Source organism: Chiloscyllium punctatum, chromosome 11 (assembly GCF_047496795.1).
Source record: "Chiloscyllium punctatum isolate Juve2018m chromosome 11, sChiPun1.3, whole genome shotgun sequence".
NCBI lineage: Eukaryota > Metazoa > Chordata > Chondrichthyes > Orectolobiformes > Hemiscylliidae > Chiloscyllium > Chiloscyllium punctatum.
The window spans coordinates 24,864,736-24,891,696 of record NC_092749.1 but is presented as its reverse complement, the minus strand read 5'-3'; the positions used below and the strand labels follow the sequence as shown (position 1 = coordinate 24,891,696).

The following is a 26,961-nucleotide window of genomic DNA, read 5'->3' as shown; positions in this document are numbered from 1 at the left end:
CAGCCTTTCCTCATAGGATCTTCCTACCATACCAGGCAACATCCTGGTAAACTTCCTCTGCACCCGTTCCAGTGCCTCCACATCCTTCCTATAGTATGGCGACCAAAACTGCACACAATATTCCAGATGCGGCCGCACCAGAGTCTTATACAACTGCAGCATGACCTCAGGACTCCGGAACTCAATTCCTCTACCAATAAAAGCCAGTACGCCATATGCCTTCTTCACTGCACTATTTACCTGGGTGGCAACTTTCAGAGATCTGTGTACATGGACACCAAGATCCCTCTGCTCTTCCACACTACCAAGTATCCGACCATTAGCCCAGTACCCCATCTTTTTGTTACTCTTACCAAAGTGAATCACCTCACACTTAGCTACATTGAACTCCATTTGCCACCTTTCTGCCCAGCTCTGCAGCTTCTCTATATCCCGCTGTAACTTGCCACATCCTTCCTCACTGTCTACAACTCCTCCGACTTTCGTATCATCCGCAAACTTGCTCACCCAACCTTCTAACCCTTCCTCCAGGTCATTTATAAAAATGACAAACAGCAATGGTCCCAAAACAGATCCTTGCGGAACACCGCTAGTGACGGCACTCCAAGATGAACCTTTGCCATCAACTACTACCCTCTGTCTTCTTCCAGCCAGCCAATTCCTAATCCAAACCTCCAACTCACCTTCAATGCCATATCTCTCTATTTTCTGCAGTAGCCTACCATGGGGGACCTTATCAAACGCCTTACTAAAATCCATATTATACTACATCTACCGCTTTCCCCTCATCTACCTCCTTAGTCACCTTCTCAAAGAATTCAATAAGGTTTGTGAGGCATGACCTGCCCTTCACAAAACCATGCTGACTATCCTTGATCACATTATTCCTATCCAGATGTGCATAAATCCTATCCCTTACAATTCTCTAAGACTTTGCCCACAACAGAAGTGAGACTCACTGGCCTATAGTTACTAGGATTATCCCTACTCCCCTTCTTGAACAAGGGAACCACGCTTGCTAGCCTCCAGTCCTCTGGCACTACTCCTGTAGACAAAGAGGACACAAAAATCAAGGCCAATGGCTCTGCAATCTCCTCCCTTGCTTCCCAGAGAATCCTAGGATAAATGCCATCAGGCCCAGGGGACTTATCTAGTTTCACCCTTGCCAGAATTTCCAACACCTCTTCTCTACATATCTCAAAGCCATCCATTCTACTTATTCGTGCCTCAGTATTCATATCGACAACAATGTCCTGTTCCTGAGTGAATACTGACGAAAAGTATTCATTCAGTGCCTCCCCAATCTCTTCAGCCTCCACACGCAACTTCCCATTACTATCCTTGATTGGACCTATTCCTACCCTAGTCATTCTTTTATTCCATTTACATCACACTGTAAATGTTTGCTATAAATTCTGTGTGTTAGGATTGAGCCCTCCACTATCACCTGATGGAGTGATGCTCCGAAAGCTAGTGTGCTTCCAATTAAACCTGTTGGACTATAACCTGGTGTTGTGGGATTTTAAACAGTAAAGTGACTTTCTTCTCTCCAGTTGCCATATTGTTAAGTGAGGTGTAATTTGGCAATTCTCACAACAGCTCCCATTACGGATAAGTGACATTTGTAATTTAGTGATTAAAGTTTAACATGGTTTGTCAGAAATAGAAACACTTCCATTTTCAATGGGTTGATTTTCCTGTTCTTAATATGCATGAACAGTCCACGCAAAGATTTCTATTCATTACTACTGTGCCATTTACAAGCACTATTCTTCTTTCAGGTATGGAAGTGACTTGAGCTTTACATAGTGTCCAAGGACACTTTGTCAAAATTGTGTAAAAGTTCCCCTTAGTATTTTAAGCGACTTCACTATAGGATACCATAAAACAATTACTAATAATTCACAATTCCAGAAAAGCTGTTTTTTCTTCCCACAACTTGCTTTGGGATAAGGGAAAAACAGGATTCTTTACAAAATCCAATACCTTAGCTCGATCAGACCAGCCAAATGACTGTATGGTTACATCCATTCGCTTCAGCAACATCTTTCGTCGAATTTCATACTCGTTAACCAGGACCTGATTGATAGCTTCTAATTTCTCCTGCCAGTAAACAGAAAGGACATTCTTTCCTTCAAATACCATGACAACTACATTGAAGAGAAAACTTCATAGCAGTGCAAATGTATTTTCAGTAACTTTAGAATCTAACTTGTTTGATTCTAAAACGACAGTCATAGAGATGTACAGCATGGAAACAGACCCTTCGGTCCAACCTGTCCATGACGACCAGAAACCCCAACCCAATCTAGCGCCCCCTGCCAGCACCTGACCCATAACCCTCCAAACACTTCCTATTCATATACCCATCCAAATGCCTCAAATATTGCAATTGTACCAACATATCAAATAAAATATAAGCAAAGACTCCACAGCACTACTCAAGCACCAAAATCATGAAATAAAAGGAACATAAAGGGGCACCAGAACACTTCTCTTTTGCATGTGGTACAGGGAATCGAGAGTAACTTGGTGAACTGGATTCAAAATCGGCTCAGTGAGAGGAGACACAGAGGGTGGTGGTAGAAGGCTTTGTGTGACTGGAGGACAGTATCCAATGGCACAGCACAAGGATCAGGGCTGGGTCCCTTACTGTTTGTGATATATGTAAACAACATAGAAGAAAAATGTAGAGGATATTGGAGATGATAAGTAAGATCGTGGATGACAAAAATTTGCCAGGTGGATGACAGTGCGGAAGGTGGTCTTGGGTTACATGGGTAGAATGGTGGCAGATGGAATTTAACCCTGTTAAAAGTGAAAGGTGGTGTACTCAGGAAGAAATAATAAGACAAGGAAGCACTCAAATGGCAGGACACTAGGAAGCTCAGGAGGAATAGAAAGATTGTGCAGTGCTTGACTATAGATCCCTGAAGGCGACAGAACATCTTAACTGGGTAGCTAAGGCGGCAGATAGGACACTTGCCTTTATCAGTCAGGCATACTTTATAAGAGCACAGAGGTTACGTTGGAGATGCACAAAACTTTGGTTAAGCCACAACTGGAAAAAAGTGTGCACAGTTCTGGTCTCTACACTGTAGGAAGGAAGTGATGGCACTGCAGTGGTGCAGACAAGATTCGCAACATTGATGCCTGTGATGCAACACCTAAGAGGAGAGCCTGGATAAGCTGGGGTTGTCAACCTTAGAACAGAGAAGACTGAGAGGGGATCTGATTGAGATGTCTAAGATTGTGAGGGGCATGGACAGATTGGATAGAAAACAGCTGGTGCCCTTAATTGAACAGTCAATAACAATATAGCAAATGGTTTGCCACCAGGCAGCGGAGATCCCCAGTGGAGGGCTCTCTACACGGGAGTTCTCTCCCTTTCTCTCGGGGATCTGGGGTGGAGGGTGCTGCACGAGGCTGTCCCCTGCAACTGCAGATTGCGGTAGTTCACGGACTCCCAGCCCAACTGTTTGTTCTGTGGCGCAGTGGAGTCCGTGGACCATGTTTCTATTGGGCGTGGGCGTTTGCACTCCCTTCTTGATTTTCTCAAAAACCTCCTTCTCTGCTTTTGGTTGCACTTCAGTCCTACGCTCCTGATCTTTGGGCACCTGGTACGGGGCGGTGGGGGGTGGGGAGAGAAGAAGAGAGGGAAAGAGGGAAAGAGGGAAAAGAAGGCAGTTCTGAAGACCTTGTGGATCTGCTCCTGGGCCTGGTCAGGCTAGCCATAAATAGGTCCAGACAGCAGGCTGTGGAGGGGGTTGTTAGGGCCGACTGCCTGCCCCTCTTCTGTGGTTACGTTAGAGTCTAGGTGTCTCTGGAGAAGGAGCACACGGTGTCCACCAACACCCTGGAGTTGTTCAGGGAGAGGTGGGCACCACAGGGAGTGGACTGCATTATTCCCCCCTCCAACTCTATTTTGATTTAATCCCTGCCCTCCCCTTCACTGTTTTGATCACACAGCATTGCCCTTTGATGTGAAGGGCACTGCTTGTCACTGGCCACTTGGGTGTTTCCTTTCTTCCTGGTGGTGGAAATTTGAATAAAGATTCATGCACCTTGTGTCTTTCACTGTGTCTCACATCTGCGCACACATAACACAGACGCTGGGGGGAAAAAAAAGAAAAAAAATACAGCAAATGGTGTAAGGTGAAAGGCAGGAGGTTTAGAGGGGATTTGAGGAAAAAATCATTTCATCCAGAATGTGTTGGAGTCTGTGAATGCAATGCCTGAGAGTGTAGCATGTTTTATATTGTATGCTTCTATTATTTTATAATCAGTTGGCCAGAAATTTCCCCTGCCCATACATAATGGAATTCAGTGACATACATTTGTATAATGGATTATAGGTGGAATCAATTTAAAAAATAAAATATTGGAACATTCGTATTTTGTCTTAATTATTCTGCATCAGTCCCATCTTTTTTGGTTCAGAGAGCAATATTCCCTGAGCCTCCATTACCCAATTAAGTGCTCAACACATCAAGAGACATCAGTCTGAGATATCGGAACAGAACGCATTCCACCATTTACTACCCTGACACAGCAACAGGTCAGATCAGGCACTGGGTATGGATAAAGGGAATATATACAAAAGGCCCAGAACTCAAACATTGCAATTACTTTTGGAAAGATAACATATGCCAGATCTGGGAACAATCAAACATGCTCCTATTTCCGAGTTCAAGCATTTTATGAAGCAGGGAGAGCCAACTGCAGTGTTAAATTATCAATGAGACAGTCAGTGACTGGATTTAGGCCACAACCCGGTGGATTCTTGCAGCTAGCATAGACTGGACTTGAATCCATGTTCCAAACTAATTCATCACGCAACATGACTCTTCATTAAAGTATTTACTTTGACTTGTTTAGCATTTTTGCTGCCTTTTTCAGGTCTGCATTTGGAGACACTATTTCCAAAAAAACAAACAAGTGTTTCATTTGTGCATTCTCATTTTCAGCAAAGGTGGCCCAAAATGACCAATGTCCCACACCTACTTCTTATATTTTAAAATTTTGAAAAAAAAAAGTATTGAATCAGATTCTTACAGCACAGAAGATGATCATTCGGCCTGATGTCTACTCTTTAAAAACATTATCCCATTTAGTGTCAAATTCCAGGCTTAATCCAAAAACTTGCAAATGAATCCTTTTCAGATACACGTTCAACTCCCTTTGGAAAGTTCCTCTGTACTCTGATTACATCATTATCTACCAATGTACAGTCTGTTCTGATGTAACATGATAGTTCCGCTCCCGCATTTTAAGAAAATCGCATAATACCAGCAACATTACAACCAGTGGCACTGCAATTACATTATAGCCAATACAAGTAAGAAAAACATTCACGTTCTACAAATAATGGTCTAAATTCTTCAATCACGTTATAGCCAATTTGCATTGAAGAAATGTGCATTAGAGCAGAACTGACTGTTGTCCAAACCTTAATACTGTGAGAAGAAATCTACCAATTTACCCACTAATTCATTTGTTTATTTCAAATCCATAACCTGAAGTTATATTTCAAGTAGAAGAAAGAGTTTTTACATTCTGTATTTAATATGTAATTGCGAATATCTGCATTTCCTTTTGGCTTAATGTACTACAGAGATGGATCCAAGATTCTCCAATCTCTCAATATTAAGAGATTTTAGTTCTGGCATCATCCTCTACACCCTCTTAAAACCCTTCCTAAAACGTGATGCCTGGAGCTGCACACAATACTCCAGGTGGAGTGGATAGCTTATCAGAGATTTATAAAAAATTAACTTCTTTGTTCATGTTTCCAACATCCTAACTTAAAAGACAAGCATCCTGTAAGCTTTCTTAACTGGAAAATTAAAAGGATGGAACAATATAACTTGCAGTTTGAAAGTATTGTCAAACAAGATAGCTGAAAACAAGATTCAGAGTCATAAAGTAATTTACTAGGAGGAAGGGAAAAGGATATTGTAAAGCAGTTAAAGAATATGTATTTAGTAGCACTTAGGAACAGAATTATTAGTGATGTAATTCACATTAAAAGTGGTCAGAATTCATTCTGCAGGGTGTGCCACTCATAATTGATGGTTTCATTACTTACCCAGTGAAGTGGTCCAAGTGCTTTCTTTATCAGAGGTTTTCCAACATGATTTCGGGGCACTTTTGACAGAGATTCTTTAAGCTACGAAAGAAAAACACGGTCAAGTTAAAAACTGAATGGATAAAAGGTGTATATTGCACTTATGTCAAATCATAAATCAAACAGCAAAGAGGATTGCTGTACAAACTAAAGACAAGAAAGTAATACAAAATTATGAAATTACCCTCCACAAAGCTACATATTCTGGAGAGTCTATGATGCAAAATTACATTCTGGCATTAGATGGATGGTCCAAATGTCTTTCAGAACAGAAATGACGACATTGATTAAACATTCTGTCACTTCTGTGAAGGGTTGAAATAATAATAGGAAAGGTGGTGAAAATTAGGAAGTTAAAGAAAATGAATGCCAGGCAGCACTCAAGTTTTCCACAAGAAAGTGTAATAGTTTTTAATTACATGACGACAGAAGGTAATTTGAACCATTTAAGTGATTTCAAAAGACAACTAGAATTTCTGAACAGGAATGGATTAAAGGTTATGGCACAGTTGGCTGGCAGCTCTGCATTTGCCTGCTCCAGGCCAACGCGTCACTTCTATTAATTAAGAGAGAAGTACACTATTTGCCATGCTACATTTTTCCCCACAAGTATAAATATTAACTCCTTCTCCACATGTTTATTGACTGCTGACCCACAGCAAATAAGATAGCTATTATTTAATTATTTTTCAGGATATGTGACATGATCCCATGATCCAGATTTGCAATTTCTGTTTTTAATAAATTTGCCAACTCAAATAACTTTTTAATACATTGACCCCTTTCAAATTGTAGGAAATACAACTAAGTCCAATAAATTAATTAACCTTGGCTGAAGTGTAAATGGCTGTGTCAGGAAACATGATCTTTTCCTGAAAGCATTTAATATTTAACTGGACCTTTTGTCTTCAGATTAATGTTCCAATTACACTGCTTCACAAGAAAACCACTTGAATTAAAAATGAAACAATTTTGGTTTTGACAAGCACAGACAGGATGAGCCAAAGTGCTTTTTTATGTGCTACTGACCGCGGTCTTGGGGAGAGCCAATTCTACTCCCTAGCTGCTATTCTTGGTTTAAATTTTAGAATATTTTTAAAAAACTAATGTTTTACAATGATTTGTTCCATTTGGTGCTGCTGGTTTCCTGAAGGATGATTATATATAGACATCTGGTGAGCTTGATGTACTGTATACTAATACAGCATATTTGTATATTACTTTGGCAAAACTGACATTTATTCTCAACATACCTAACCCATCACAACCTCTTAACTCTTCAACAATCATGTGACTTGAAAATAGGCATGAAAAGTTTTGCATCTTTGTACGTTTTATTACATAATGCCTAGAAATCATAAGAGATATGTATGGCAAATAATGTCTTTAGGTTTTCTTGAACATATTCAATATATCACACTTTTATTGACTTTATGTCAGGTCTCTTAAGATAGGCAATTCTTTTACTGACTTTCGTTAATGATAGCACTGGCTAGCCTTTAGCCTAAAATATCCCTAGACAGCAACCTAATGCTTGAAAAGGCAATGGGCCTTCTTCAGTGATTGCATCCAGGGGTGATGGTGTTCCCAGTGCTGGTAGGTAGGGATTTGACTCAACAACACTAAAGGAATGGTGTCAGGTGGCACACAACCTGGAGGTGATGATTTCCAATGCACTTGCTGCCCTTGCCCTTCTAGGTGGTGGAGGTTGTGGGTTTGGGGAATTTTGACAAAGAAGGAGAGAGTGTAGCTTTTGTGCATCCTATAAATTGATCAATACAGGATGTGGGGGTCCTGCACATTTAAGCTGCTGGATGTGGTGCCAATCAAGATTGTTTTGTCCTGGAGGAGGTCAAACTTTTTGGTTCTATGTCACTGCAGCTGCGTCCAACCAACTGGTCAACACTACCATCATGCTCCTGATTTGCACACGTAGACAGTGGAGAGACAGATGAATTAGGACATGAACCCACTTGTCACAGAACACTCAGCCTCTTACCTGCTCTAATATCTGGAATGTTTAGATGGGTGGCCCAGTTGAATGTCTGCTTCAAGGCAGTGGGTGTTAAGACAACTGGAATGTTACTGAATGTGATGTGATGTGATGGTTAGGCACTCTTGGAGGTGTGTATAATGTTACTTGCCATTTATTTGACCAAGCTTGAACACTGTACAGATCTTACTGCATGCAGGGAGGGACTGCTTTATCACATGAGGAATTGAGAGTGGCACTGAACACCAGCAATGAGCAAGCCATCCCATTTCTGAGTTTATCCCAGTGATAAAAATCACAGGACACTTCGGCCTAAATGCACCAATCAAATCTCACCACTTTCCACAGGGTTTTTACTTCTTAGTGATTGAAAGTTCAAGTGTCCAGAAGATTTAAAGAAAATACTGAGTTCAAAAACATGTACATTTTACAACAGCATAAGCTGCTGGTGGACGAGGTTTGCTACAGTAACAATCTGCTCTGATTATGCAACACCTGTAAATGCAACGGAATGTCCTGCACTCAAATGTCTGATTTTCCAAATATTTCCAAGTTAACTCTGCAACACGTTCAAAAAGTTGTTTTCCTTTTTCACATCAGGTTCAATTCACAGCAGGACGCAAAAGTCATCCTTAAAAATACTCCAGGCTATAATTCCAGAGACATCTCACCCTTGAATCTGAGGCAAGGCAGTGAGTCTGGTAGGTTTATGAAGGAGTAAAACATTAATTAGGTTTGGAGGCAGTGGATAGAAACAAACAAACAAACAAAAATTCAGTCAGAAAAATTAACACTTTTTGTGTGTGATTCAATAAGAAAATCCAGATGACAAACTCTCGATCAGAATGGCACAAACATTGCCATTCTGCACAAAGTAGAGAATCGATGAAGTCAGATTTCCTTGACTTCCCATTACATGAAGCTGCCCTGCCAGTGTCCTCTGCCAGGCCAAGTCATTCTTCATTGGCTTTGTCCGTTAAGATGAATGCTAATAAGAAGTTACAGCACTATTAGAAGGAACAGGAAGTTCTTTCCTGCCCAATGACTTCTCTAAGTCTCACCACCAGAAGATGGTTAACTGATCATTCATTACATGGTCCTCTGTGGAACCAATGTGACTTGTTTAAAATAACTGCACTCGGGACTTTTCTAGAAAACATTGTGAAGTACAGGTACTTACATAATGGAGAAAGCTCTCCAGTCTTCTTGCAAGGCCAACCACCTCAAAAAGTGCAACAAAACAAAACCTTGTGGCAATTAATAAAGAGCATATTCCTTGAAGATAGTTCTCTCAGATGCTAGTTTGTTTCGGAATGTCAGGATTTTTACTATTTATTGTTTGTCTTTTCAATTCTGCCAGGAAATCTTAAGGAAGCAATTTCCAATTTTCTCCAACCACTGGTGAAGCATAACATAGCCTGGAGTTTAAAATCAAATGCACTGACCACTTCCTGAAGCAGGGTTTTCAGGTCACTCTTGCATACAAACCTTGCAGATGATAACCACCATATCGTTTGTGCACAATTTGAAAGAACAATTAACATGATAGAGTGGTTTCCTCTTCTTTCTTGGGGAGTGGAGAACACTGAAAAGGCCGTATTTATTTCTAGATTATAGATGCTCCATTGTAAATGGTGGTAGGTCCTGGAGTCAGTGGTTTTAAGTAAAGAATTTCAAGATATCAAGCATCAACGATGAAGATTCAATACATGCAGAAGCCTGGAAGGCACTCGATGTTATTCCTGCAGAGCAGCTGCTCTTGATTTCCTTGGTAATATCAAGGTTGGGAAATGCTGCTGAAGTAGATTTGATGAATTGCTGTCGTGCACTCTGTAGACAGGATTTGCAACAAGCACAGTAACGCTTTGACAGAGGAATTGGATATTAAAGGAAATAGTGGGATTTGACACAAATCAAAAAAGCTGCTCAGTTTTGGATAGTTTGATGAGAAGTATTCCTGTGACAATGGTCCAAACTCCATCACATCCGTATCTTCAGCTTAAGAAACGCGAGTGTCATTGAGAGATTAGGTAGTGAGCCACTCATTACAGTGTTACGAAAGCTCGGTTGTACATTAATATAGGTTGCTTGATAGTCAGATACATGAATCGAATGGAGAGTCAAGTAACAAGTGGACATTCCTATTCTTGATTCTACATTGGAGCGAAGGCCACTGATAATGCAAATGAAGATGGCAGGATTAGAATTTGAGTGAAGGTTGTGTTATCTTGACTTGTATTCCCTTAGTAAGTTGAGAGGCGAGATAATTTAAGTGTTCAGAACACACACACACACAGTGCATAGTATCTACTTTAAAGACAGTAAAAGTAAAACACCTCAACTACATAGCTGCTTATAATGCAATACATCTTGACAGTTGGTTATGCTGACAAAAGAGTTTTATGCTGAAGTCGATGCCTTTTGCATCTGAAAGCTCATGTTTAAAACAATTTGATTCTAATTTATTGATCTGAAGGCTTTCTATACACAAATGAGTATTGGAAAGGAGATATTAAATACCCAATTGCATGGTGGACACCTGAGAATAAGGTACAATGCAGTGAAACAGTTCCAGTCAATAATCTGAGACACACTGGAAATGCAGTTTTCCAATTTGATATGTGGTTTGGCCACTGTGAATTTATGGTAATCTGAAATCGCCTGTCTTTGTACTTTTCCCCAAAATAAACAAACCCTTAAGAGAAATTATGAAAGCCATCAAACAGACTCTTAACCCTGATTAAGAGAAGAGAAAGTAGGATTAAAATTGCTTCCTTATACTCAGAGGATAGAACCTTGTATTAAAAGGTGCAACCTATATAGATCTTGTAGTAGTTAGAAACAAAATAACTGTTTGAAATCAAAAGGCAAGATTAAAAGAAACCTTCTCTCAACTGATCTGTGCTGTTTCTTTTAAGAATTTATTATTTCCTGAAGAGGAAATTCCAATGGATTTTAAAAAAAGTAATTATTTGTACTGTTTGGCTGAATGATTCAGGTTTTAAATGCTGCACATTAGGACAATTTTGTTCTTGTGTACCTTTTTCTCAATCCCACTGAAGAACTGGAACATGGTGATGTTATCTGGGGGCTTGGACATACCCAGAGTAATACATATGGATTTCAGCTCCATGAACGACTGGCTGGTTTTATCTGGCTGCTTCTTTGGCGGGTTGTGCACGCCAAGCATTCGTGAAGATTCAAGCTCAGAAATCAGGTAAGCTACAGAAACAAAAATCAGCAAAACATAAACACGAGATATATAAGCTACAAATGTATTTGTCCATTACCTCACCCAATTCCTTCCCTTTCCTGAGATCAGCAACAGTTGCTCAGGTAAAGTATGGGTATCAACTGGTCTCCATTTATATGTGAACCTGCAAGACCACAGTTAAAAAGGTTATCTGACACGAAGAGAGGAATCACCTTTGACAAGTTTGATTCCAACGCCAACCAACAGGAACACAGGCTGCTGACATGCTTTTGCTACACCTCTGGAACTCTGTTACCAGGTTCAATTATAGCATTTAGTATTAGTATTAACAGATTCATATGCCTGAGTACTATATACAACAGTAGATTGTAAACTGACCAACTGAATCAGAGAGTAGCATTAAAACTTGAAGTGCCCGAGAGAATTTCAACAAATCTTCATTTCAAATGACAATAGAGTAATGCACTTAAATCCATATATTTATTGATTTTTTTTATTATTCAGAGTTGTCACATGGCTACTTTAGAACATTCACATTAACATGGCATTTTAAAAACAATACCTAGATATTATTTTGATGCCACTTTGCTTTTGCACAAGAGTTTCATTTCACAGTTCAAACTGCCAACATAGCAAGTGGTTTGTAACCAACCAAGTGTTTCAGAAAAAAACTTTGCTGTTTATGACTGAAACAGTACATGCACATAGCAGACTAACATAAGGGAACCTCTAGAAACTCAATGGCACAAGACTGAGAACTGTCACTGAATTACCAATTCCAGGTTACATTCATTTATCAACCAGCCTCATGGTAAAGTAGTGACAAGGAAGGAACTGGTGTATTGAGGTCTCAGATCTCTAGCTCAACATAGCTCTTTCATAACCTCAAGTACAAGAGCTAGCAGTGTTAAAGCTAGATTTCCCATCGACAGATGACAAAAAGGGCAAAGACCAAAATTCTGCCTCTAGAAAAGTGAAAACACAAAATCCATACTTGGGTTTGTTACCAGATTAGTATTTCAGAACGGTTTAAAATGCCATGGAATTTTCGGTTTTAAAAACCTGGAAACTTGAACCTGAACAAATGATTGTCAGACTTCCTGACTGTCATGTAAACTAATATCTTTAGGGAAGAAAACTTGTGATCTTTAACCCAGCCTAGCCCAAGTGGAATTTCTGTCCAGCAGCAATGCAACCAACCAATTGCCCTTTCAAATAATGTAGTAAGTCACTCGGTTAACCAAACTGCTGGGTGTAGTTTGAGGTAGCAGCAGATAATCATCTCAGAACAAAGTTTGGAATTGGCAAAGTTTGGCTAGCAATAGTTACATAAGAACAGGAGTAAGCCACCTAGCTTCTTGATTCTTTTCTGCCAGTCAATTGGATTATAATTCATCTGGATTACTGCTCCAATTCCCTATCTTGATTCAACATAATTTAAATTCCATGACCAAATGATCAAACTATTACCAATGCCAGTTTTAAAATTTCAACTGATCTCACATTCCCTGAATAAATACAAAAATAATCCACGTTTAGACAGAAGAGATCACCAGAACTAAGTTAAACAATTTTGTTTTTAGTTGCTCATTCTGATGAACGTTTTGCTAATGACCCATGTAGTACTGCACTCCCCTGTCCTTAACTTCTGGTGGCATACAATGTTGCTAATAATTTTGGGAGAATGAAAACAATTTCAGCAAGGACCACATAAGTGATCCCTAGCTTGTGTTCAGATAGGTGATGTCAGCCAGGGCAGCAGTAGAACAATTGTAAGTTGCTCAGTGGTCCTTGATGGTAATGGATATGATCAATCATAACATTCATCCTTTTCAACACCCTCTAACCTTCATCTCAGTCTCAGCCTCCACACTACCACTCCACAGCATCTTTCAAAAACAGCAGTTTTCACATCAACTATCCTGACAGCTGTCATAACATCACCATCCCCATATCAACCATCTAAAATTTTCGCACTGCTTGTCCTCCATCTGGTATCAAGTATCCAGAAATTAACTCCAACTAAATATTTTAAACTGTCACTTCTGTCTGAAACGCTGTTCCACAGCCACTAATTTGATCCCTTTCCTTAGAACATAGAAAAGTACAGCACAGAACAGGCCCCCTCAGCCCACGAAGTCGTGCCGAGGATTAATCTGCAGTTGCTTAAATGACTCCGCTTCCACCACCACCGCTGGCAACCCATTCTGTGCATTCACAACTCTCCATGTTAAGGACCTACCTCTGATGTCCCCTCTATACCTTTCTCATAATACCTTAAAACTATGACCTTGTGCCAGGGGAAAAGTCTCTGGCTACTGACTCTATCCATGCCTCTCATTACCTTGTATACCTCCATCAGGTCACCTCTCTTCTTCCTTCTCTCCAGAGAGAAAAGTCTGAGCTTAGTCAACCTCTCCAGCCCAGGCAGTATTCCTGGTAAACCTTCTTTGCACCCTCTCCAAAGCCTGCATATCTTTTCTATAATAGGGCGATCAGAACTGGACACAATATTCCAAATGTGGTCTCACCAGGGACTTGTAGAGCTGTAGCAGGAACCTTGTGGCCCTTAAGCTCGATTCCCCTGTTAATGGAAGTCAAAACACCATATGCTTTCTTAACAACCCTATCCACTTGGGTGGCAACTTTGAGGGATTATGTACTTGCACACCCAGATCCCTCTATTCGTCCACACTGCCAAGAATCCTGTCTTTAATCCTATAGTCAGCATTCGAATTCGACCTTCCAAAATGCATCACTTCGCATTTATCCAGGTTGAACTCCATCTGCCATTTCTCAGCCCAGCTCTGCATCCTGTCTATGTCACGCTGCAGTAGCCCTCGAGACTATCGACGACACCTCCAAACTTTGTGTCATCTGGAAATTTACTAATCCACCCCTCAACCTCCTCATCCAAGTCATTTATAAAAACTACAAAGAGCAGAGGCCCAAGAACAGAGCCCTGCAGGACCACACTCACTGACCTCCAGGCAGAATATTTTCCATCTACAACCGCTCTGCCTTCTGTCAATCAATCAATTTTGAATCCAGATAGCCAAATCTCCCTGTATCCCATACCTCATGACTTTATTAATGAGCAGTTATTGAAGGCTGAACAGACTGCTTGCAATCTAAAGGTCACATTGGATCCCAAAATGAGTTGTTGACCACAAATTAAGATAGGTTGCGGGTATTCTCACATTTGTCATAAATATATGGACCTAATTGCATTACTCTATCATTTCAGATGAAGATTCATTGAAACTCAGTCAAAGACTTCAAGTTTTAATGCTGTTCTCTGTTGATTCAGTTGGTCACTTTACTGTCTAGTGTTGTATAGTACTGAGGCATATGGGCAGCATGGTAGCTCAGTGGTTAGCACTGCTGCCTCAGTGTTCGATTCCTGCCTTGGGCCACTGTGCGTGGAGTTTGCACGGTCTCCCCACGTCTGCGTGGGTTTCCTCCAGGTGCTCCGGTTTCTTTCCATAATCACAAAGATGTGCAGGCCAGGTGAATTGGCCATGCTAAGTTGCCCGCAGTGTTAGGTCCATTAGTAAATGTAGGGCAATGGGTCTGGGTGGGTTACTCTTCAGAAGGTCGGTGTGGACTTGTTGGGCCGAAGGGCCTGTTTCCACACTGTAGGGAATCTAATCTAATCATATCATATCATCCAACATTATGTCATTCCAACTCAACTGCTGCTGAAAGCCTCATGTTTGTTGACCTTGTTTAACTATTTTGATGTAATTGGTGGGTGGCTTCATGTCGTATCTTCTGCTGCCCTTGTTCCAACTTCCCTGCCAAGCCTGGTGTGCCTCTTATACAACTTGGTTCCTGTTTAAACAATGCCTGAATTTTAAAATTCTCACCCTATATTTCAAATGCCTCCAGGTGCGCACTGCTCAAAATGTCTGTATTCTCCTTCAGCCACACAACCCACTAAAAACAGTCAACTCTAGAAACGGCCCCATAAACCTTTTCCCTCCTTAAAACAGTACATAAAAGCTACTCAGGTGAGAAAAGTTCTGAGCATCTACCCTAATATCTCCATTTAGGGCTCTGTATCAAAACCATCTCCTAGTGCTTCTGCAAAGCAGCTTGGAGGAATTTTACTATGTTGAAGGCACCATATAAATGCAAGGTGCCACTATGATTCAGTACTGCTGGAAATGTACCATAGCACGATGACTTCTGGACCGGAGAAAATTAGTATGTGTGCATACACAGCAGGAGACGGGGGTCTGTAGTCGCTTTTAAATCCCCACACACCTGTCAATTATGGGTTTATTTGATACAATACTGCCAGTAGTAAGTCAGTCACATTCCTTATATGAAATGAAGGCAGATGTGGAGTGTCATTTGTAAGCCATCACGAGTCCTCAGTAAATTAAGGGGGAGAAATATTTCCACGAAACATCAAAATTGAATCTCAGTATCAGAGGATCCACATGCTTGAGCAACAATTAACCAAATTCTGCAGTAGAGATCAGTTGAGTAATTAGCTGGAACAGACAGATTGGACCAAACTGGCCTCCTTCTGTGCTGTAAAGACATTATTCCTTTGTAGATCAAGATACACATTGACAACTTAAACCCAAGATCAGCAAAACAGATAATGAATTTGCCCTTTTTATTCCTGACGATGTTTAAAAATTGGAATGGAAGAAGAGTCACAGAGTCAGAGTCATACAGGATGGTAACAGACCCTTCAGTCCAACTAGTCCATGCTGACCATGTTCCAAAATGAAACCAGTCTAACAAGAGTCGGTCATGTGTGGAATGAACTGCCAGAAAAAAGTGGTAGATGCAGGTACAATTATAATGTTTAAAAGACATTTGGACAAGTACATGAATAGGAAAGGTTTGGAGGGATATGGGATAAACGCAGGCAGTTGGGACTAGTTTAGTTTGGGTACATGGTCAGCATTGGTTGTCCAACGATATAACTAACTTTTATGGAAGGCCTATCCTTTTCCATAACTATTTAAAAACTATCAGAATCATGATCACTACTCCCAAAATGTTGCTTGACTAACACATCAGTTAATTGCCCTGCCTTATTTTCCAAGAGAAGGTTGAGTTTTACTCCTTCTCTGTAAGGAAGATTTACATATTGGTAAAGAAAATTATCTAAAACACGTTTAACAAATTCTTCACAAGCCAAACCTTTAACACTATAGCAGTCACAATCAATGTTTGTAAAATTAAAATCACCCATTTACAATCTTGAATATCACTCTTACATATATCTACATATTTGATCCTCTATTTCCCTCTGACAATCCTTTTTTGGGGGGGGGTTGCGCAGCAATCATCCTTGTCTCACTTTTAAGTTATACCCATATAGTTTCACTGGACAATCCCTCAAAAATATCCTACGTAGGGTAGTAATGTTTTCCTTAATCAAAAGTGCCTCTACCCCTTCTCTCTTGCTATCCTCCCTACAGCATTTAAAAGCCGAACATTGAGCTGCCAGTCCTGTCCTTCCCTCTGTAATAGATATGACATCCCAGTCCCATATTCGCATACGTGGTCTGAGTTCAGTTTTACCTGTAAGGCCCCTTACATTGAAATAAATGTAGTATAATTCTTCAAAATTACCTTGTTTTCTGACTTGCTCTTGATTGCCTTTTCTAATTAACTTGCTCTTTTTTTGATTCAGAACCATTCTCATTTGCCTATTTTCAGTGCTACTTGGGAACTACCCCCGAAAAGCTTAAAGACTCAAAAATAGAACTGGCAAATCTCCTCACCAAGATATTGGTCCCTTTCCAATTCAGGTGAAACCCATGTCTTTTGAACAGCTCTTTTCTGCCCCAGAAGAGATCCCAATGATTCAAAAATCTGAATCCTTGCACACCTCTCACCTCTTCACCCACTGATTTATTTGTTCTATCCTTCTATTCTTACTCTAAGGTGGCACTGGGAATAAACCAGACATTACTACCTTGGAGGTTCTACTTTTAAATCTTCTATCTAACTTCCTATATTCACATTGCAAAGCCTTAACCCTGTCCCTAACCATGTCATTCTTACCAATGAACATGGCAACTTCCAGCTTCTCACTCTTGAATTTTGTTTAGAAAAGTTCCGAAAATAATTGTAAAATGAACTTTTTTTCGGCTTCTGCTATAAAAGCCAGAAGAAAATCATAAGAGAAACCTGCAACTTAGGAGCAGCTGCAAGATCCACAATACTCTTGTTCCACTATTTGTTTTTTGAGTAATGACGGAGGCTGGTACAATTACAATATTTAAGAGGCATTTGGATGGGTATATGAATAGGAGAGATGTGGAGGGATACAGGCAAGATGCTGGCAGGTGGGACTAGATTGGGTTGGGATATCTGGTCGGCATGGATGGGTTGGACCATAGGGTCTGTTTCCATGCTGTACATCTCTATGACTATGACTATGATTACTCTAAAATAAATCCAGCCACTATCAATTTGCTGATTATTTGACCATGACTAAGAAAACTACTTTGAAACCCAATAAAGAATATACATCGCATAGCCCATGTGACATACAGATCTGTATTCGTGTATCAGAAAGCAAATAATGTATAAAACTTTACAGTTGACATTGTATTTAAATGTCACACACCTCTAATCTTTTGAACGGTTTGAACATGGGCCAGAGCTGTTAACTACATGTTAACTTTTTAATGAATAGGTGGGACAGTAGGGTGGGTTCCCTTCCCTGAAGGATATCAGGGAAGCAGTTTTACTTGTGAGACAACCTGTAGCCTTCACAGATTCAGTGTCATTCTGGCATAAAAGGCAGCAATTTGGCCCATCGAATCCATAAATCAGGTCTCTGTAGAGTTGTATTGATATTTTGTTTGGTACCTGTCACTAATTAATGTACTTTCTAATTTGTCATAGTAGGTATTAGAAGCCATAATCGATTGCTAGCCTAGTAACGTAACCACTTGACTGGCATACCCATGTACACATGTGTATATGACCTTGGAGAGAGAATGCATCTTTAGCATTGAACACTTTCAAGCATTATGACTGAGATTTAAGTTTCAAATACAATAATTAATCAAAGAACAAAAAATTCAAATACTCCTACAACTTACTTAGCAGCAAAAGGCAATTATTTTTGTTGAGGAGGCGTTTTGTGACATCTCCAGTAGTTAGAACAGAATAGGGACAATTCATCTCAGCCAACAAACCGCTCATCTCTAGCTGAAACTCTTCAGCTTCTGTGGGGCCTAGGAGAGAGTTTAAAATAAAAAGGAAAAAGAATCACATGACCTAAAGTCCTACACCCAGATAACAGTTAAGGTTATCAACATTAGAATTATTTTCTTTTTCAAAATATAAATTTTACTCAATCAAGCCATTTACAATATGCATTAAACACCTCCCTTTCCTTCCAATTAAGAGATGCAGACATGACATAACTGGCATTGCAGTTAAGTCAAAGCTTTCTGAATGCAATGTCACTTGAACATGTTTATGCGATAGAATAGAGTCTGTGCTATTTTTGTGGTATCATCTTCAGTAAGGTAATTTCACTGTTAACACATAGTCAATGTTAACTTCCAAATAAAAGCAAAGTACTACAAATGCTAGAGATCTGAAATAATGAGACAAATAGCTGGTAAAACTCCACAGGTCTCCGAGGATCTTTGGAGAGAGAAAAATATAGTGCCAATGCTGAGTCTAATATGGTTCTTTGGTGGAACTCCAAATGTTGGATTAAAAAGACTGCCATGATTTAATGGTTTAAACTGAACAGATAAAATTGTTCCAACTGATATACAATAGCCTGTGAGTCATTACGGTAGTTCCTTTTCAAGATACTAGAAAACATATTTCTACTACCGATGATGATATTACACACATTTCCAAATTATGATTGTTTTATGTGCAAAACGGATTTAAGTTGCTATATCACTTGGGTAATGCAACTGGATATAGTTTAATAACTAAAAAAACTTACTAGCTGTTGCATTGACATTTTCTACCAGCTTGTAGAAAACTTTCAGTTCTGTTACAAGCCAGGCACATAGCTTAGTGTATTCTGGAGAAGCTGCCCCACCAACGGCTGCCAAATTGAGAGCTCCATCATCCAGTAGTGGACCCTTGTATCTGCAAAATTAATCATTTTCTGTGAGCATTCTAGAAAGCCTCTCGATTCCACTATTGCAAGTGCATTTCTCGAAACAAAAGAAGCCCTAAACTCTACAATGTACCAATCTTCTTTATTTTTAAACTGAAGCTTCATATTAAATGTTACACTTGTCAACAGAAACTTGTGAAAATGTTAAGTTTAAATGTTAATTCCAGAGGCAAGACTTTATTAATTACTTGCAGTTCAACAGAATCATGCCTCATATCAGAAGGTTTTGTCTTATCATCCAAATACTATTGTAATTTTAAATTTTAAATTTTGTATTTGTGGGGAGTACCAGTCTATAAAACCATCTAAAAATATTTTTAACTGTGGAGAGGATGACCAAGTTCATCTTTGGGAAACTGGTAGGATTCTGGTAGGTATGCAGATGACTGCCAATGCAGGACGATTCTGCTGCAAATAGTACATATACCCTCAATGATTGAGTTTTGAATGAATTGCTAGCTTGGGATTTTCCCTCCTTACACTCTCCCAATGGTAGCGCAGCCTTCCTCAATAATAAGCACACATTTTTATTTTGTAGCACGATATGCAATGGTCCTGCGCAAGGCTTCCCCAGGACTCAAGTTAATAAAGAAATTCCAAAAATGAAGCAAGACTCCTTGTCATGCTTCTTTTGACTGCCGTAAGAGTACATCACAGATCGTGTGTTTCAGTGAGCAAGTGGCATTCTAGTTATATGATCAGTCCAAACCAGTTGTGACTCAATATATCATGGATGCAGGTCAGCTTGGGTGAGCACCTCTGTCTGATCATTCTGTTCCATCAGGTGATCTTTGAAAGTTTCTGAATGTAGCTCAGCTTCTTGGCATGACTTTGATACACGATTCAGTTTCACATGCATGGAGCAGATATGCAAAACTACTGCTTTGTAGACTTTAACAATGGCACTTAGACTTACTCCTTTCATTCCAAACTCTGCTGAAGGCTACACTTGCTTCCATTTCTTATAGTATTTTCTCCACCGTATTCTGATGCTTTCCATGAAAGTGACCCTGGCACTGAAATCAGACATTGTATAATGGGAAGCTGCACAATCTCAAGATGACTTCAGGTCAAGAAGGTGGTCTCCAATGTCACAGTACATGATTTCCTATTTGTTAATTACCGCATGCAGCTGCTGACTCAGAGCTGGAAATACAATGTAACAGGACTTGTTCTTCAATGCCAGCTATAACTTTGGCCTTATGATTAGCACATAGAAAACCAAGGTAGTAGACCAGCTGCAGGAAAGTCCTTTTGAGCCCAACATTCCAGCTAACATCCAGAAACTGTTTGCAGTGGACAAATTCAAAGCTCAGCACCACACAGCTCTAGAGCTGTTTATATTGATGGCACACACAGGAGTCTAGAAATAAACAACGTTTGAGGGGAAAAAGCAACTATTGTGTTCTAGGTTGATCGGAATTCAAATCAGGTCATGTTTGTCTGTCATTCTCAAGTCTTTGAAATTAGCTTGTAGATTAATAGTAAATATCCTGAATGTCTTCTTTCCATAGAGTTCCTACAGTGTGGAAACAGGCCATAACTCTCTAGCCTCCAGCCATGCAAAGCTCTCTACTGTATGGAAACAGGCCCTTCAGCCCAACAAGTCCATACCTACAGTCCAAAGAGTATCCCACCCAGACTCATTCCCCTACCCTATTACTTTATATTTCCCTGACGAATGCACCTAACCTACACACCCATGAACACTATGGGCAATTTTAGCATGGCTAATTCATCTAACCTGCTTATCTTTGGACCGTGGAGGGAAACCCGAGCACTTGGAGGAAACCCACATAGACAGTCACCAAAGGCTGGAATCAAACCCAGGTCCCTGGCGCTGTGAGGCAGCAGTGCTAACCACTGAGCTACGATTAGTACACAGAAATTCTTTTTGTGGCAAAGAATGGAAAATGTGAAATCTAAGAGCCAAGAGATGCCATTCACACTAACTATACATCTCAAACTTGGGCAGCTTACAGCAGACACCTCAAAACACTTGAAGGTACCAATGTACCTTTATAAGAATGTTCAACTCCAGTGGCTAGAGAAGTGGTCCAATAGCAGCACCCTCTCTCAAGTCAATATGCCCAGCACTGAGATGCTAATTACTCCACAGGGCAGCACACACCACTCATACTTTGGCAGTCTGGTTTAAGTAACAGCTCTACTCAGGACAGCAGGAGACAACAAAAAAAAAATGCATTTGACATGTCTTCAAAAAATTGAAGAAGAAACATCCCCGCTGACTCACGGGAGTCCCTAGCCTGTGACCAACTGGACTTGAGAAGGTTCAAGTGGAGACACCTGACAAAAAGACTATATTGGGAATTTGCAGACCTGATGTCTATGCATAGTAGAAAGCGCTCAAACCTTCAAATAACTCATTCATCTCAGTCCATCTGCCCCATGTGAGGTAGAGTCTGAAAATCACACATTGGAATTATCAGTCTTCTCAGAACCCATCAAACCAATATGACAAGTCATTTTCAGTTCCAAGTTTCTGCTGAAAATCATGGTTCACACATGACAACATAAAAAATGAAGGAGAAGGCCATTTGGCTTGCAGCCCACTTTGCTGTTCATTATGGTCATGGTTATCATCCAAAAGCCTGTTCCAGCTTTCCCCTGCACATCCTTTGATCCCTTAACTCCATGTGCATTTCTGATTGCTGCTTGAAACCACACAATGTTTTGGCCTTGACTGCTTTTGTGGTAGTGAATTCTACAGGCTTACCACTGTCTGGGTAAATACATTTCTTTTTATCTCAGACTTAAGTGATTTACCCCATATCATTAGACTGTGACCTAACGTGGACTCTACACACATTGGAAACATCAGTCCTGCATCTATCCTGTTTAGATCTTACAGAATTTTAAACATTTGAGTTCTGCCTTCATTCTTCTGAACTCCAGCAACATGATCTAAATTCTAAAGGTTTGAGCGCTTTCTACTATGCATAGACATCAGGTCTGCAAATTCCCAATATAGTCTTTTTGTCAGGTGTCTCCACTTGAACCTTCTCAAGTCCAGTTGGTCACAGGCTAGAGACTCCCGTGAGTCAGCGGGGATGTTTCTTCTTCAATTTTTTGAAGACATGTCAAATGCATTTTTTTTGTTGTCTCCGGCTGTCCTGAGTAGAGCTGTTACTTTGGCAGTATACATCAGTCTTGCCATCCCATGAATCAATTTGAAAAATCTCCACTGAGCTCCCATGATAGCAAGTACATCCTTCCTCATAAGGAGACAAGAAATGCACACAATATCCCAAGTGTGGTGTCTCACCAGGCTCTGTATAATTGCAGGAACACATCCCTGCTCCTGCTCTGGAATGCTCTTGTATGAAGGCTAATATACAATTTGTCTTCTTTACTGCTTGCTGTACCTGCAGGCTTACCTTCAGAATCTGCTATTTGAGGATACCCAGGTCTCACTACATTCCCCTTTCTTACACCCCTTTCACTTGAATGGTATAAATCTAGTTCACAAAATAACTCCAAAGACACCAAATTTTCAAATTGAAGCACTGGAAGCACAGAAAAGCTCTGCAAGAGACAAAGGTCTTACCTATGCTCCACTTTCCTTTTAAGCAGCCTGCTTCAGTCGAAATTTGGAGATGCCGGTGTTGGACTGGGGTGTACAAAGTTAAAAATCACAAACACCAGATTATAGTCCAACAGGTTTAATTGGAAGCACACTAGCTTTCAGAGCGTCGCTACTTCATCAGGTGGTAGTGACGCTCCGAAAGCTAGTGTGCTTCCAATTAAACCTGTTGGACTATAACCTGGTGTTGTGTGATTTTTAACTTTGCTTCAGTCGAGACAGCGAAAGGAATTGCATTATTTCCTTGTCACACTGAAACAGAGGCACTATTCAAAACTTACTGAAACGGACATCTAAAACTACCAAACTCTGAAGCTTATTCAGTATGCCGAGTATTAGATTCCTATTCCTTTACTACACATTTGTGCTATGTGGGTAAGCTGGTTGCAAATAAATTTCAATTGTCAATTTTAGCCTGAACAATTTTAGTCTGGCAGTTTGGTATCTTCCTCACACTTTCCTGCTAAAAGCTTCCATTTCAGTTTCTGCGAGAACACTAGGTCTTGACCATCAACAGAAAAAAAAACTCTGACCTTTTGATCTCAATTATTTGACTTGCATTAGTCTCCCCCCAAAGATTTACTTCTTTACTGGACCTCCTACTATGCTGATGGAGGGCTCCTGCCCGAAACGTCGATTTTCCTGCTCCTTGGATGCTGCCTGACCTGCTGCGCATTTCCAGCAGCACTCTAATCTCCAGCATCTGCAGTCCCCACTTTCACCTCATAAATGTGCTGCTCCATTCTACAGTCACCTAATTTCCCCTCTCATCTAAGTGCGAGATACACAGTGATAAGTCTCTTTGGACTCTCCCCATGACCTTGAAAACCTTAAAGGATGGCACCAAAATTTGTCACAACAGTTCAATTATGATTTAACTAATTATTCTGAGAGGTTTAGCACTACCTCTATTTTGGCATGCAGTGCTTCCAATTGTAAAAATGTTTTAAGACATTTTCCCTCTATGCTAATAAACTTTTTTGTACAATTCCAAAACACATCTAATCTTTTCATAAAGATCAGCTTCCTACATATCATTAAATGAAGATAAGTGTTGCAGATATTTTCTAATCAATTCTCCAGAAGTATTATAAGACATTGTTGGAGCAGGTGGGCAGTGAACCAGGCCTACTGATTTTGGTTTGAATAGCTCAAAAGTTATTCAAGATATTATTCAGAATTACAACCCATTTATCTGGACTGTTGTCATTAGAAGCATATGGCAAGATAGAGGCATACCATATTGATAAATGTCACTAGGCAAGTAATAGAGACAAAAGTAGAAATTGCCAGAAAAGCTCAGCAGTTCTGGCAGTATCTGTGGAGAGAAATTGGAGTTAACATTTCAGAGCAAGCAACCCTTCCTCAGAACACAACAGCACCCACAGTTCTTTCAGTTTTTATTAAATAATCAAGACTGAGCCAATGACCTGGGGAATAGATTAAATCCCATTACAGCAGCTGATAGCATGTAAATTCAATGAACAATTCTGTAGTCGAAAGCTAGTCTTATGAAAGCTGATGATCATAACAGCCTATAAGGAAACACTCCATCCCCACCTGGTCTAGCCTAAATGTGAGCCAAGCCTTGGCAACATGGTCGACTCCAAACTGCCTTACGGTTAAATCACTCAGCTCAAGGACTCAGTCAGTCACATGACAGTGCCCACCCCCAACCCTGTAATGTTGAAACAGTTTTCAATGTTGGCAAACGATGGACTGGGCGACACATATGCAAATGACAGATGACAGATTTAAAATGTAAAGTGGGGAGATAAAGCAAAAAGCACAGGTAGGCCTTTGCTGCAGTGAAACACGTGTCAGCAGCGAGGAAAAGGGCAGAAGCGTTTTACCCCAGAGTCAGGCCCAATGGGTGGGCAGCAACGCCAAAGCCAGCTCAGCAGGTTATTTATAACGAGCGCTCGGATCAACTTGACTACGCCAGTGTGAGAGGGAGGCGGGGGGAGGGTGGTGAGGGGAAACCACCCGGTGACAAACACCTATCGGTGAGGCCCAGCCTGGCGGAGAAACCTCCAGAAGGTTGACACGGGGAGGGAGGAGAGAAAGTCCAGCGCCTACCCCAAGTCCTCCAGTGAATCGAGGATGTCGTTCTCCATGACGCAGCCCAGGCTGAGGTGTGTGCCGGCCCCTCCAGCTCCACGGCCCACACCAAGCACGGTAACCTCCCCGCCACTGCTGCCGCTCCGCGGCTTCTGCCCGGTTGGCATGTCTGGGGCCTCACTCTATACTCGGGCAGCCCCGTGCCTGACGGCCGGCTCCACAAAAAAAAACAAAACCTTGACATTACAAACAATAATGGCACTAAAACAGTGCTTTCATCGATCGAAACCTATCCGTGCAATTAATGAGAACAATGTTGAATAAAACGCCCAGTCTTCATTCAGGCAGATGATTGGACACGAAAGCCCCTGACAGTTACTGCTGTTGCCATGGCGATTATTCAAACTTTCTGAGGGTAGGTTCTAACGGTCTTATTTTACATTTACATTTACACCCCGTTAGCCTTTTTAACATATTCATCTGGAGTTGTTTTGTTCTTGAAAATGAACTCATTTATAAATCACATATAAAAAAGATGTCTCTTTCTCTGTTTTTGTGTTTTGTCCTCGTTGGCTGCTTTTTGTGCCACTTTGAAAACCATTCCCATTGACTTTAGCAACAACATGGGTGCTGGTAGAGGATGCTAAGTTGCAGGTTTGTTGGCATATAATTCCAACATCACATCTTTCCACAGAAGTTACAGTCCAGAAATTGGCCATTTGGCCAACATAACTGTTAGAAACAAAATTCAGTAAAATTTAGACGAGACCACCAAAGGTGGAAACAAGACAATTTATTCTCCGATCTTGCAAGAAAGGACCCCAATTGCAGAGGGCAATTGAAGTAAATTAGAACTTAGGTTAGTGTAGTTATACCCTTTGAGCTGAGTGAGGTAATCTCTCCAGACTCCTAATTACCCAATCTCTCTTACTGTGCCAGACCGCTGCCCAGCTGTGCTCCACCCTTATTACTTCCCCCTTCCCCAGGTTGGCAACCTTCCTTTTTGTGAGTGCTGACACATACATTTATTTTGTCGACAGTACATCTAGATCTGGTTTAACATTTTGTATCAATTCTGCTGGCACATTCCCATCCTCGGACATTTCATTAACTTGTATCATTTTGTATAGCTCAAGCATTTCGGCTATCTCAGCTTTTTGCTGAAAGCATAATTTTACAAAAAGAACTTTTTGTTATAGTAATTACACACCAAAGTTAGTATTTAATTAACCACAATTATACACTGAAAAGTCCCTAAATACCTGTAGGGTTAATAGTTCTCTTGCTGTACCCCTTTTCTGTATGCTTTTTCTATATCTGCAAAAACAACACTTTACCCCATTTCTAACAATAACCATGTCAGTGTTGATGTTCTGAACCATGGGTCTCCTCCCAACCACCTTCATCTAACGATATCAACTTACCATTCCAAAAGCAAAATGCTGCAGATGCTGAAATCTAAAACAAGTACATAGGATGCTGGAGAAACTCAGCAGGTCCAACAGCATCTGAAGAAATTAATAATTTTAGATTACCAGACTAATACCTGGAATGAGTATTGTCTTATGAGGAAAAGTTGGTCTAGGCTTGTGAAGAGGATGCTTCTTATGAGAGATTGTCCATTTAAAACCGAGATCAGGTGTTTATTTTTGTGTCAGTGGGTTGTGGAAGCAGAATCCTTAAGGCAAGGAGGGTGTGAAAGATTATTGGGGTAGGTGGAAATGCAAATTTGAGGTTAAAATCAGATGATCCAAGATCTTATTAAATATTTGACCAGGCATAAGATGTTGAATGCCCTACTCTTGCTCCTAATTCTGCAAAGACTGTG

The 26,961-nt window shown here is 40.5% G+C and overlaps 1 protein-coding gene across 1 annotated transcript in view; it reads right to left on the bottom strand.

Moving 5' to 3' along the window:
* The window catches only part of fam98a (family with sequence similarity 98 member A), a 32,179-nt gene extending 6,853 nt beyond the window's left edge, over positions 1-25,326 (bottom strand). Inside the window, exons 1-6 of the mRNA XM_072580502.1 lie at positions 25,152-25,326; positions 19,289-19,437; positions 18,420-18,554; positions 11,161-11,342; positions 6,089-6,169; positions 1,987-2,103 (exon numbers count right to left, since the gene is read on the bottom strand). Of these exons, the coding sequence (XP_072436603.1) occupies positions 1,987-2,103; positions 6,089-6,169; positions 11,161-11,342; positions 18,420-18,554; positions 19,289-19,437; positions 25,152-25,300 (813 nt within the window). The 5' untranslated portion in view covers positions 25,301-25,326. The remainder of the gene's footprint in view (positions 1-1,986; positions 2,104-6,088; positions 6,170-11,160; positions 11,343-18,419; positions 18,555-19,288; positions 19,438-25,151) is intronic.
* Between the last annotated feature and the right edge of the window lie 1,635 nt (positions 25,327-26,961).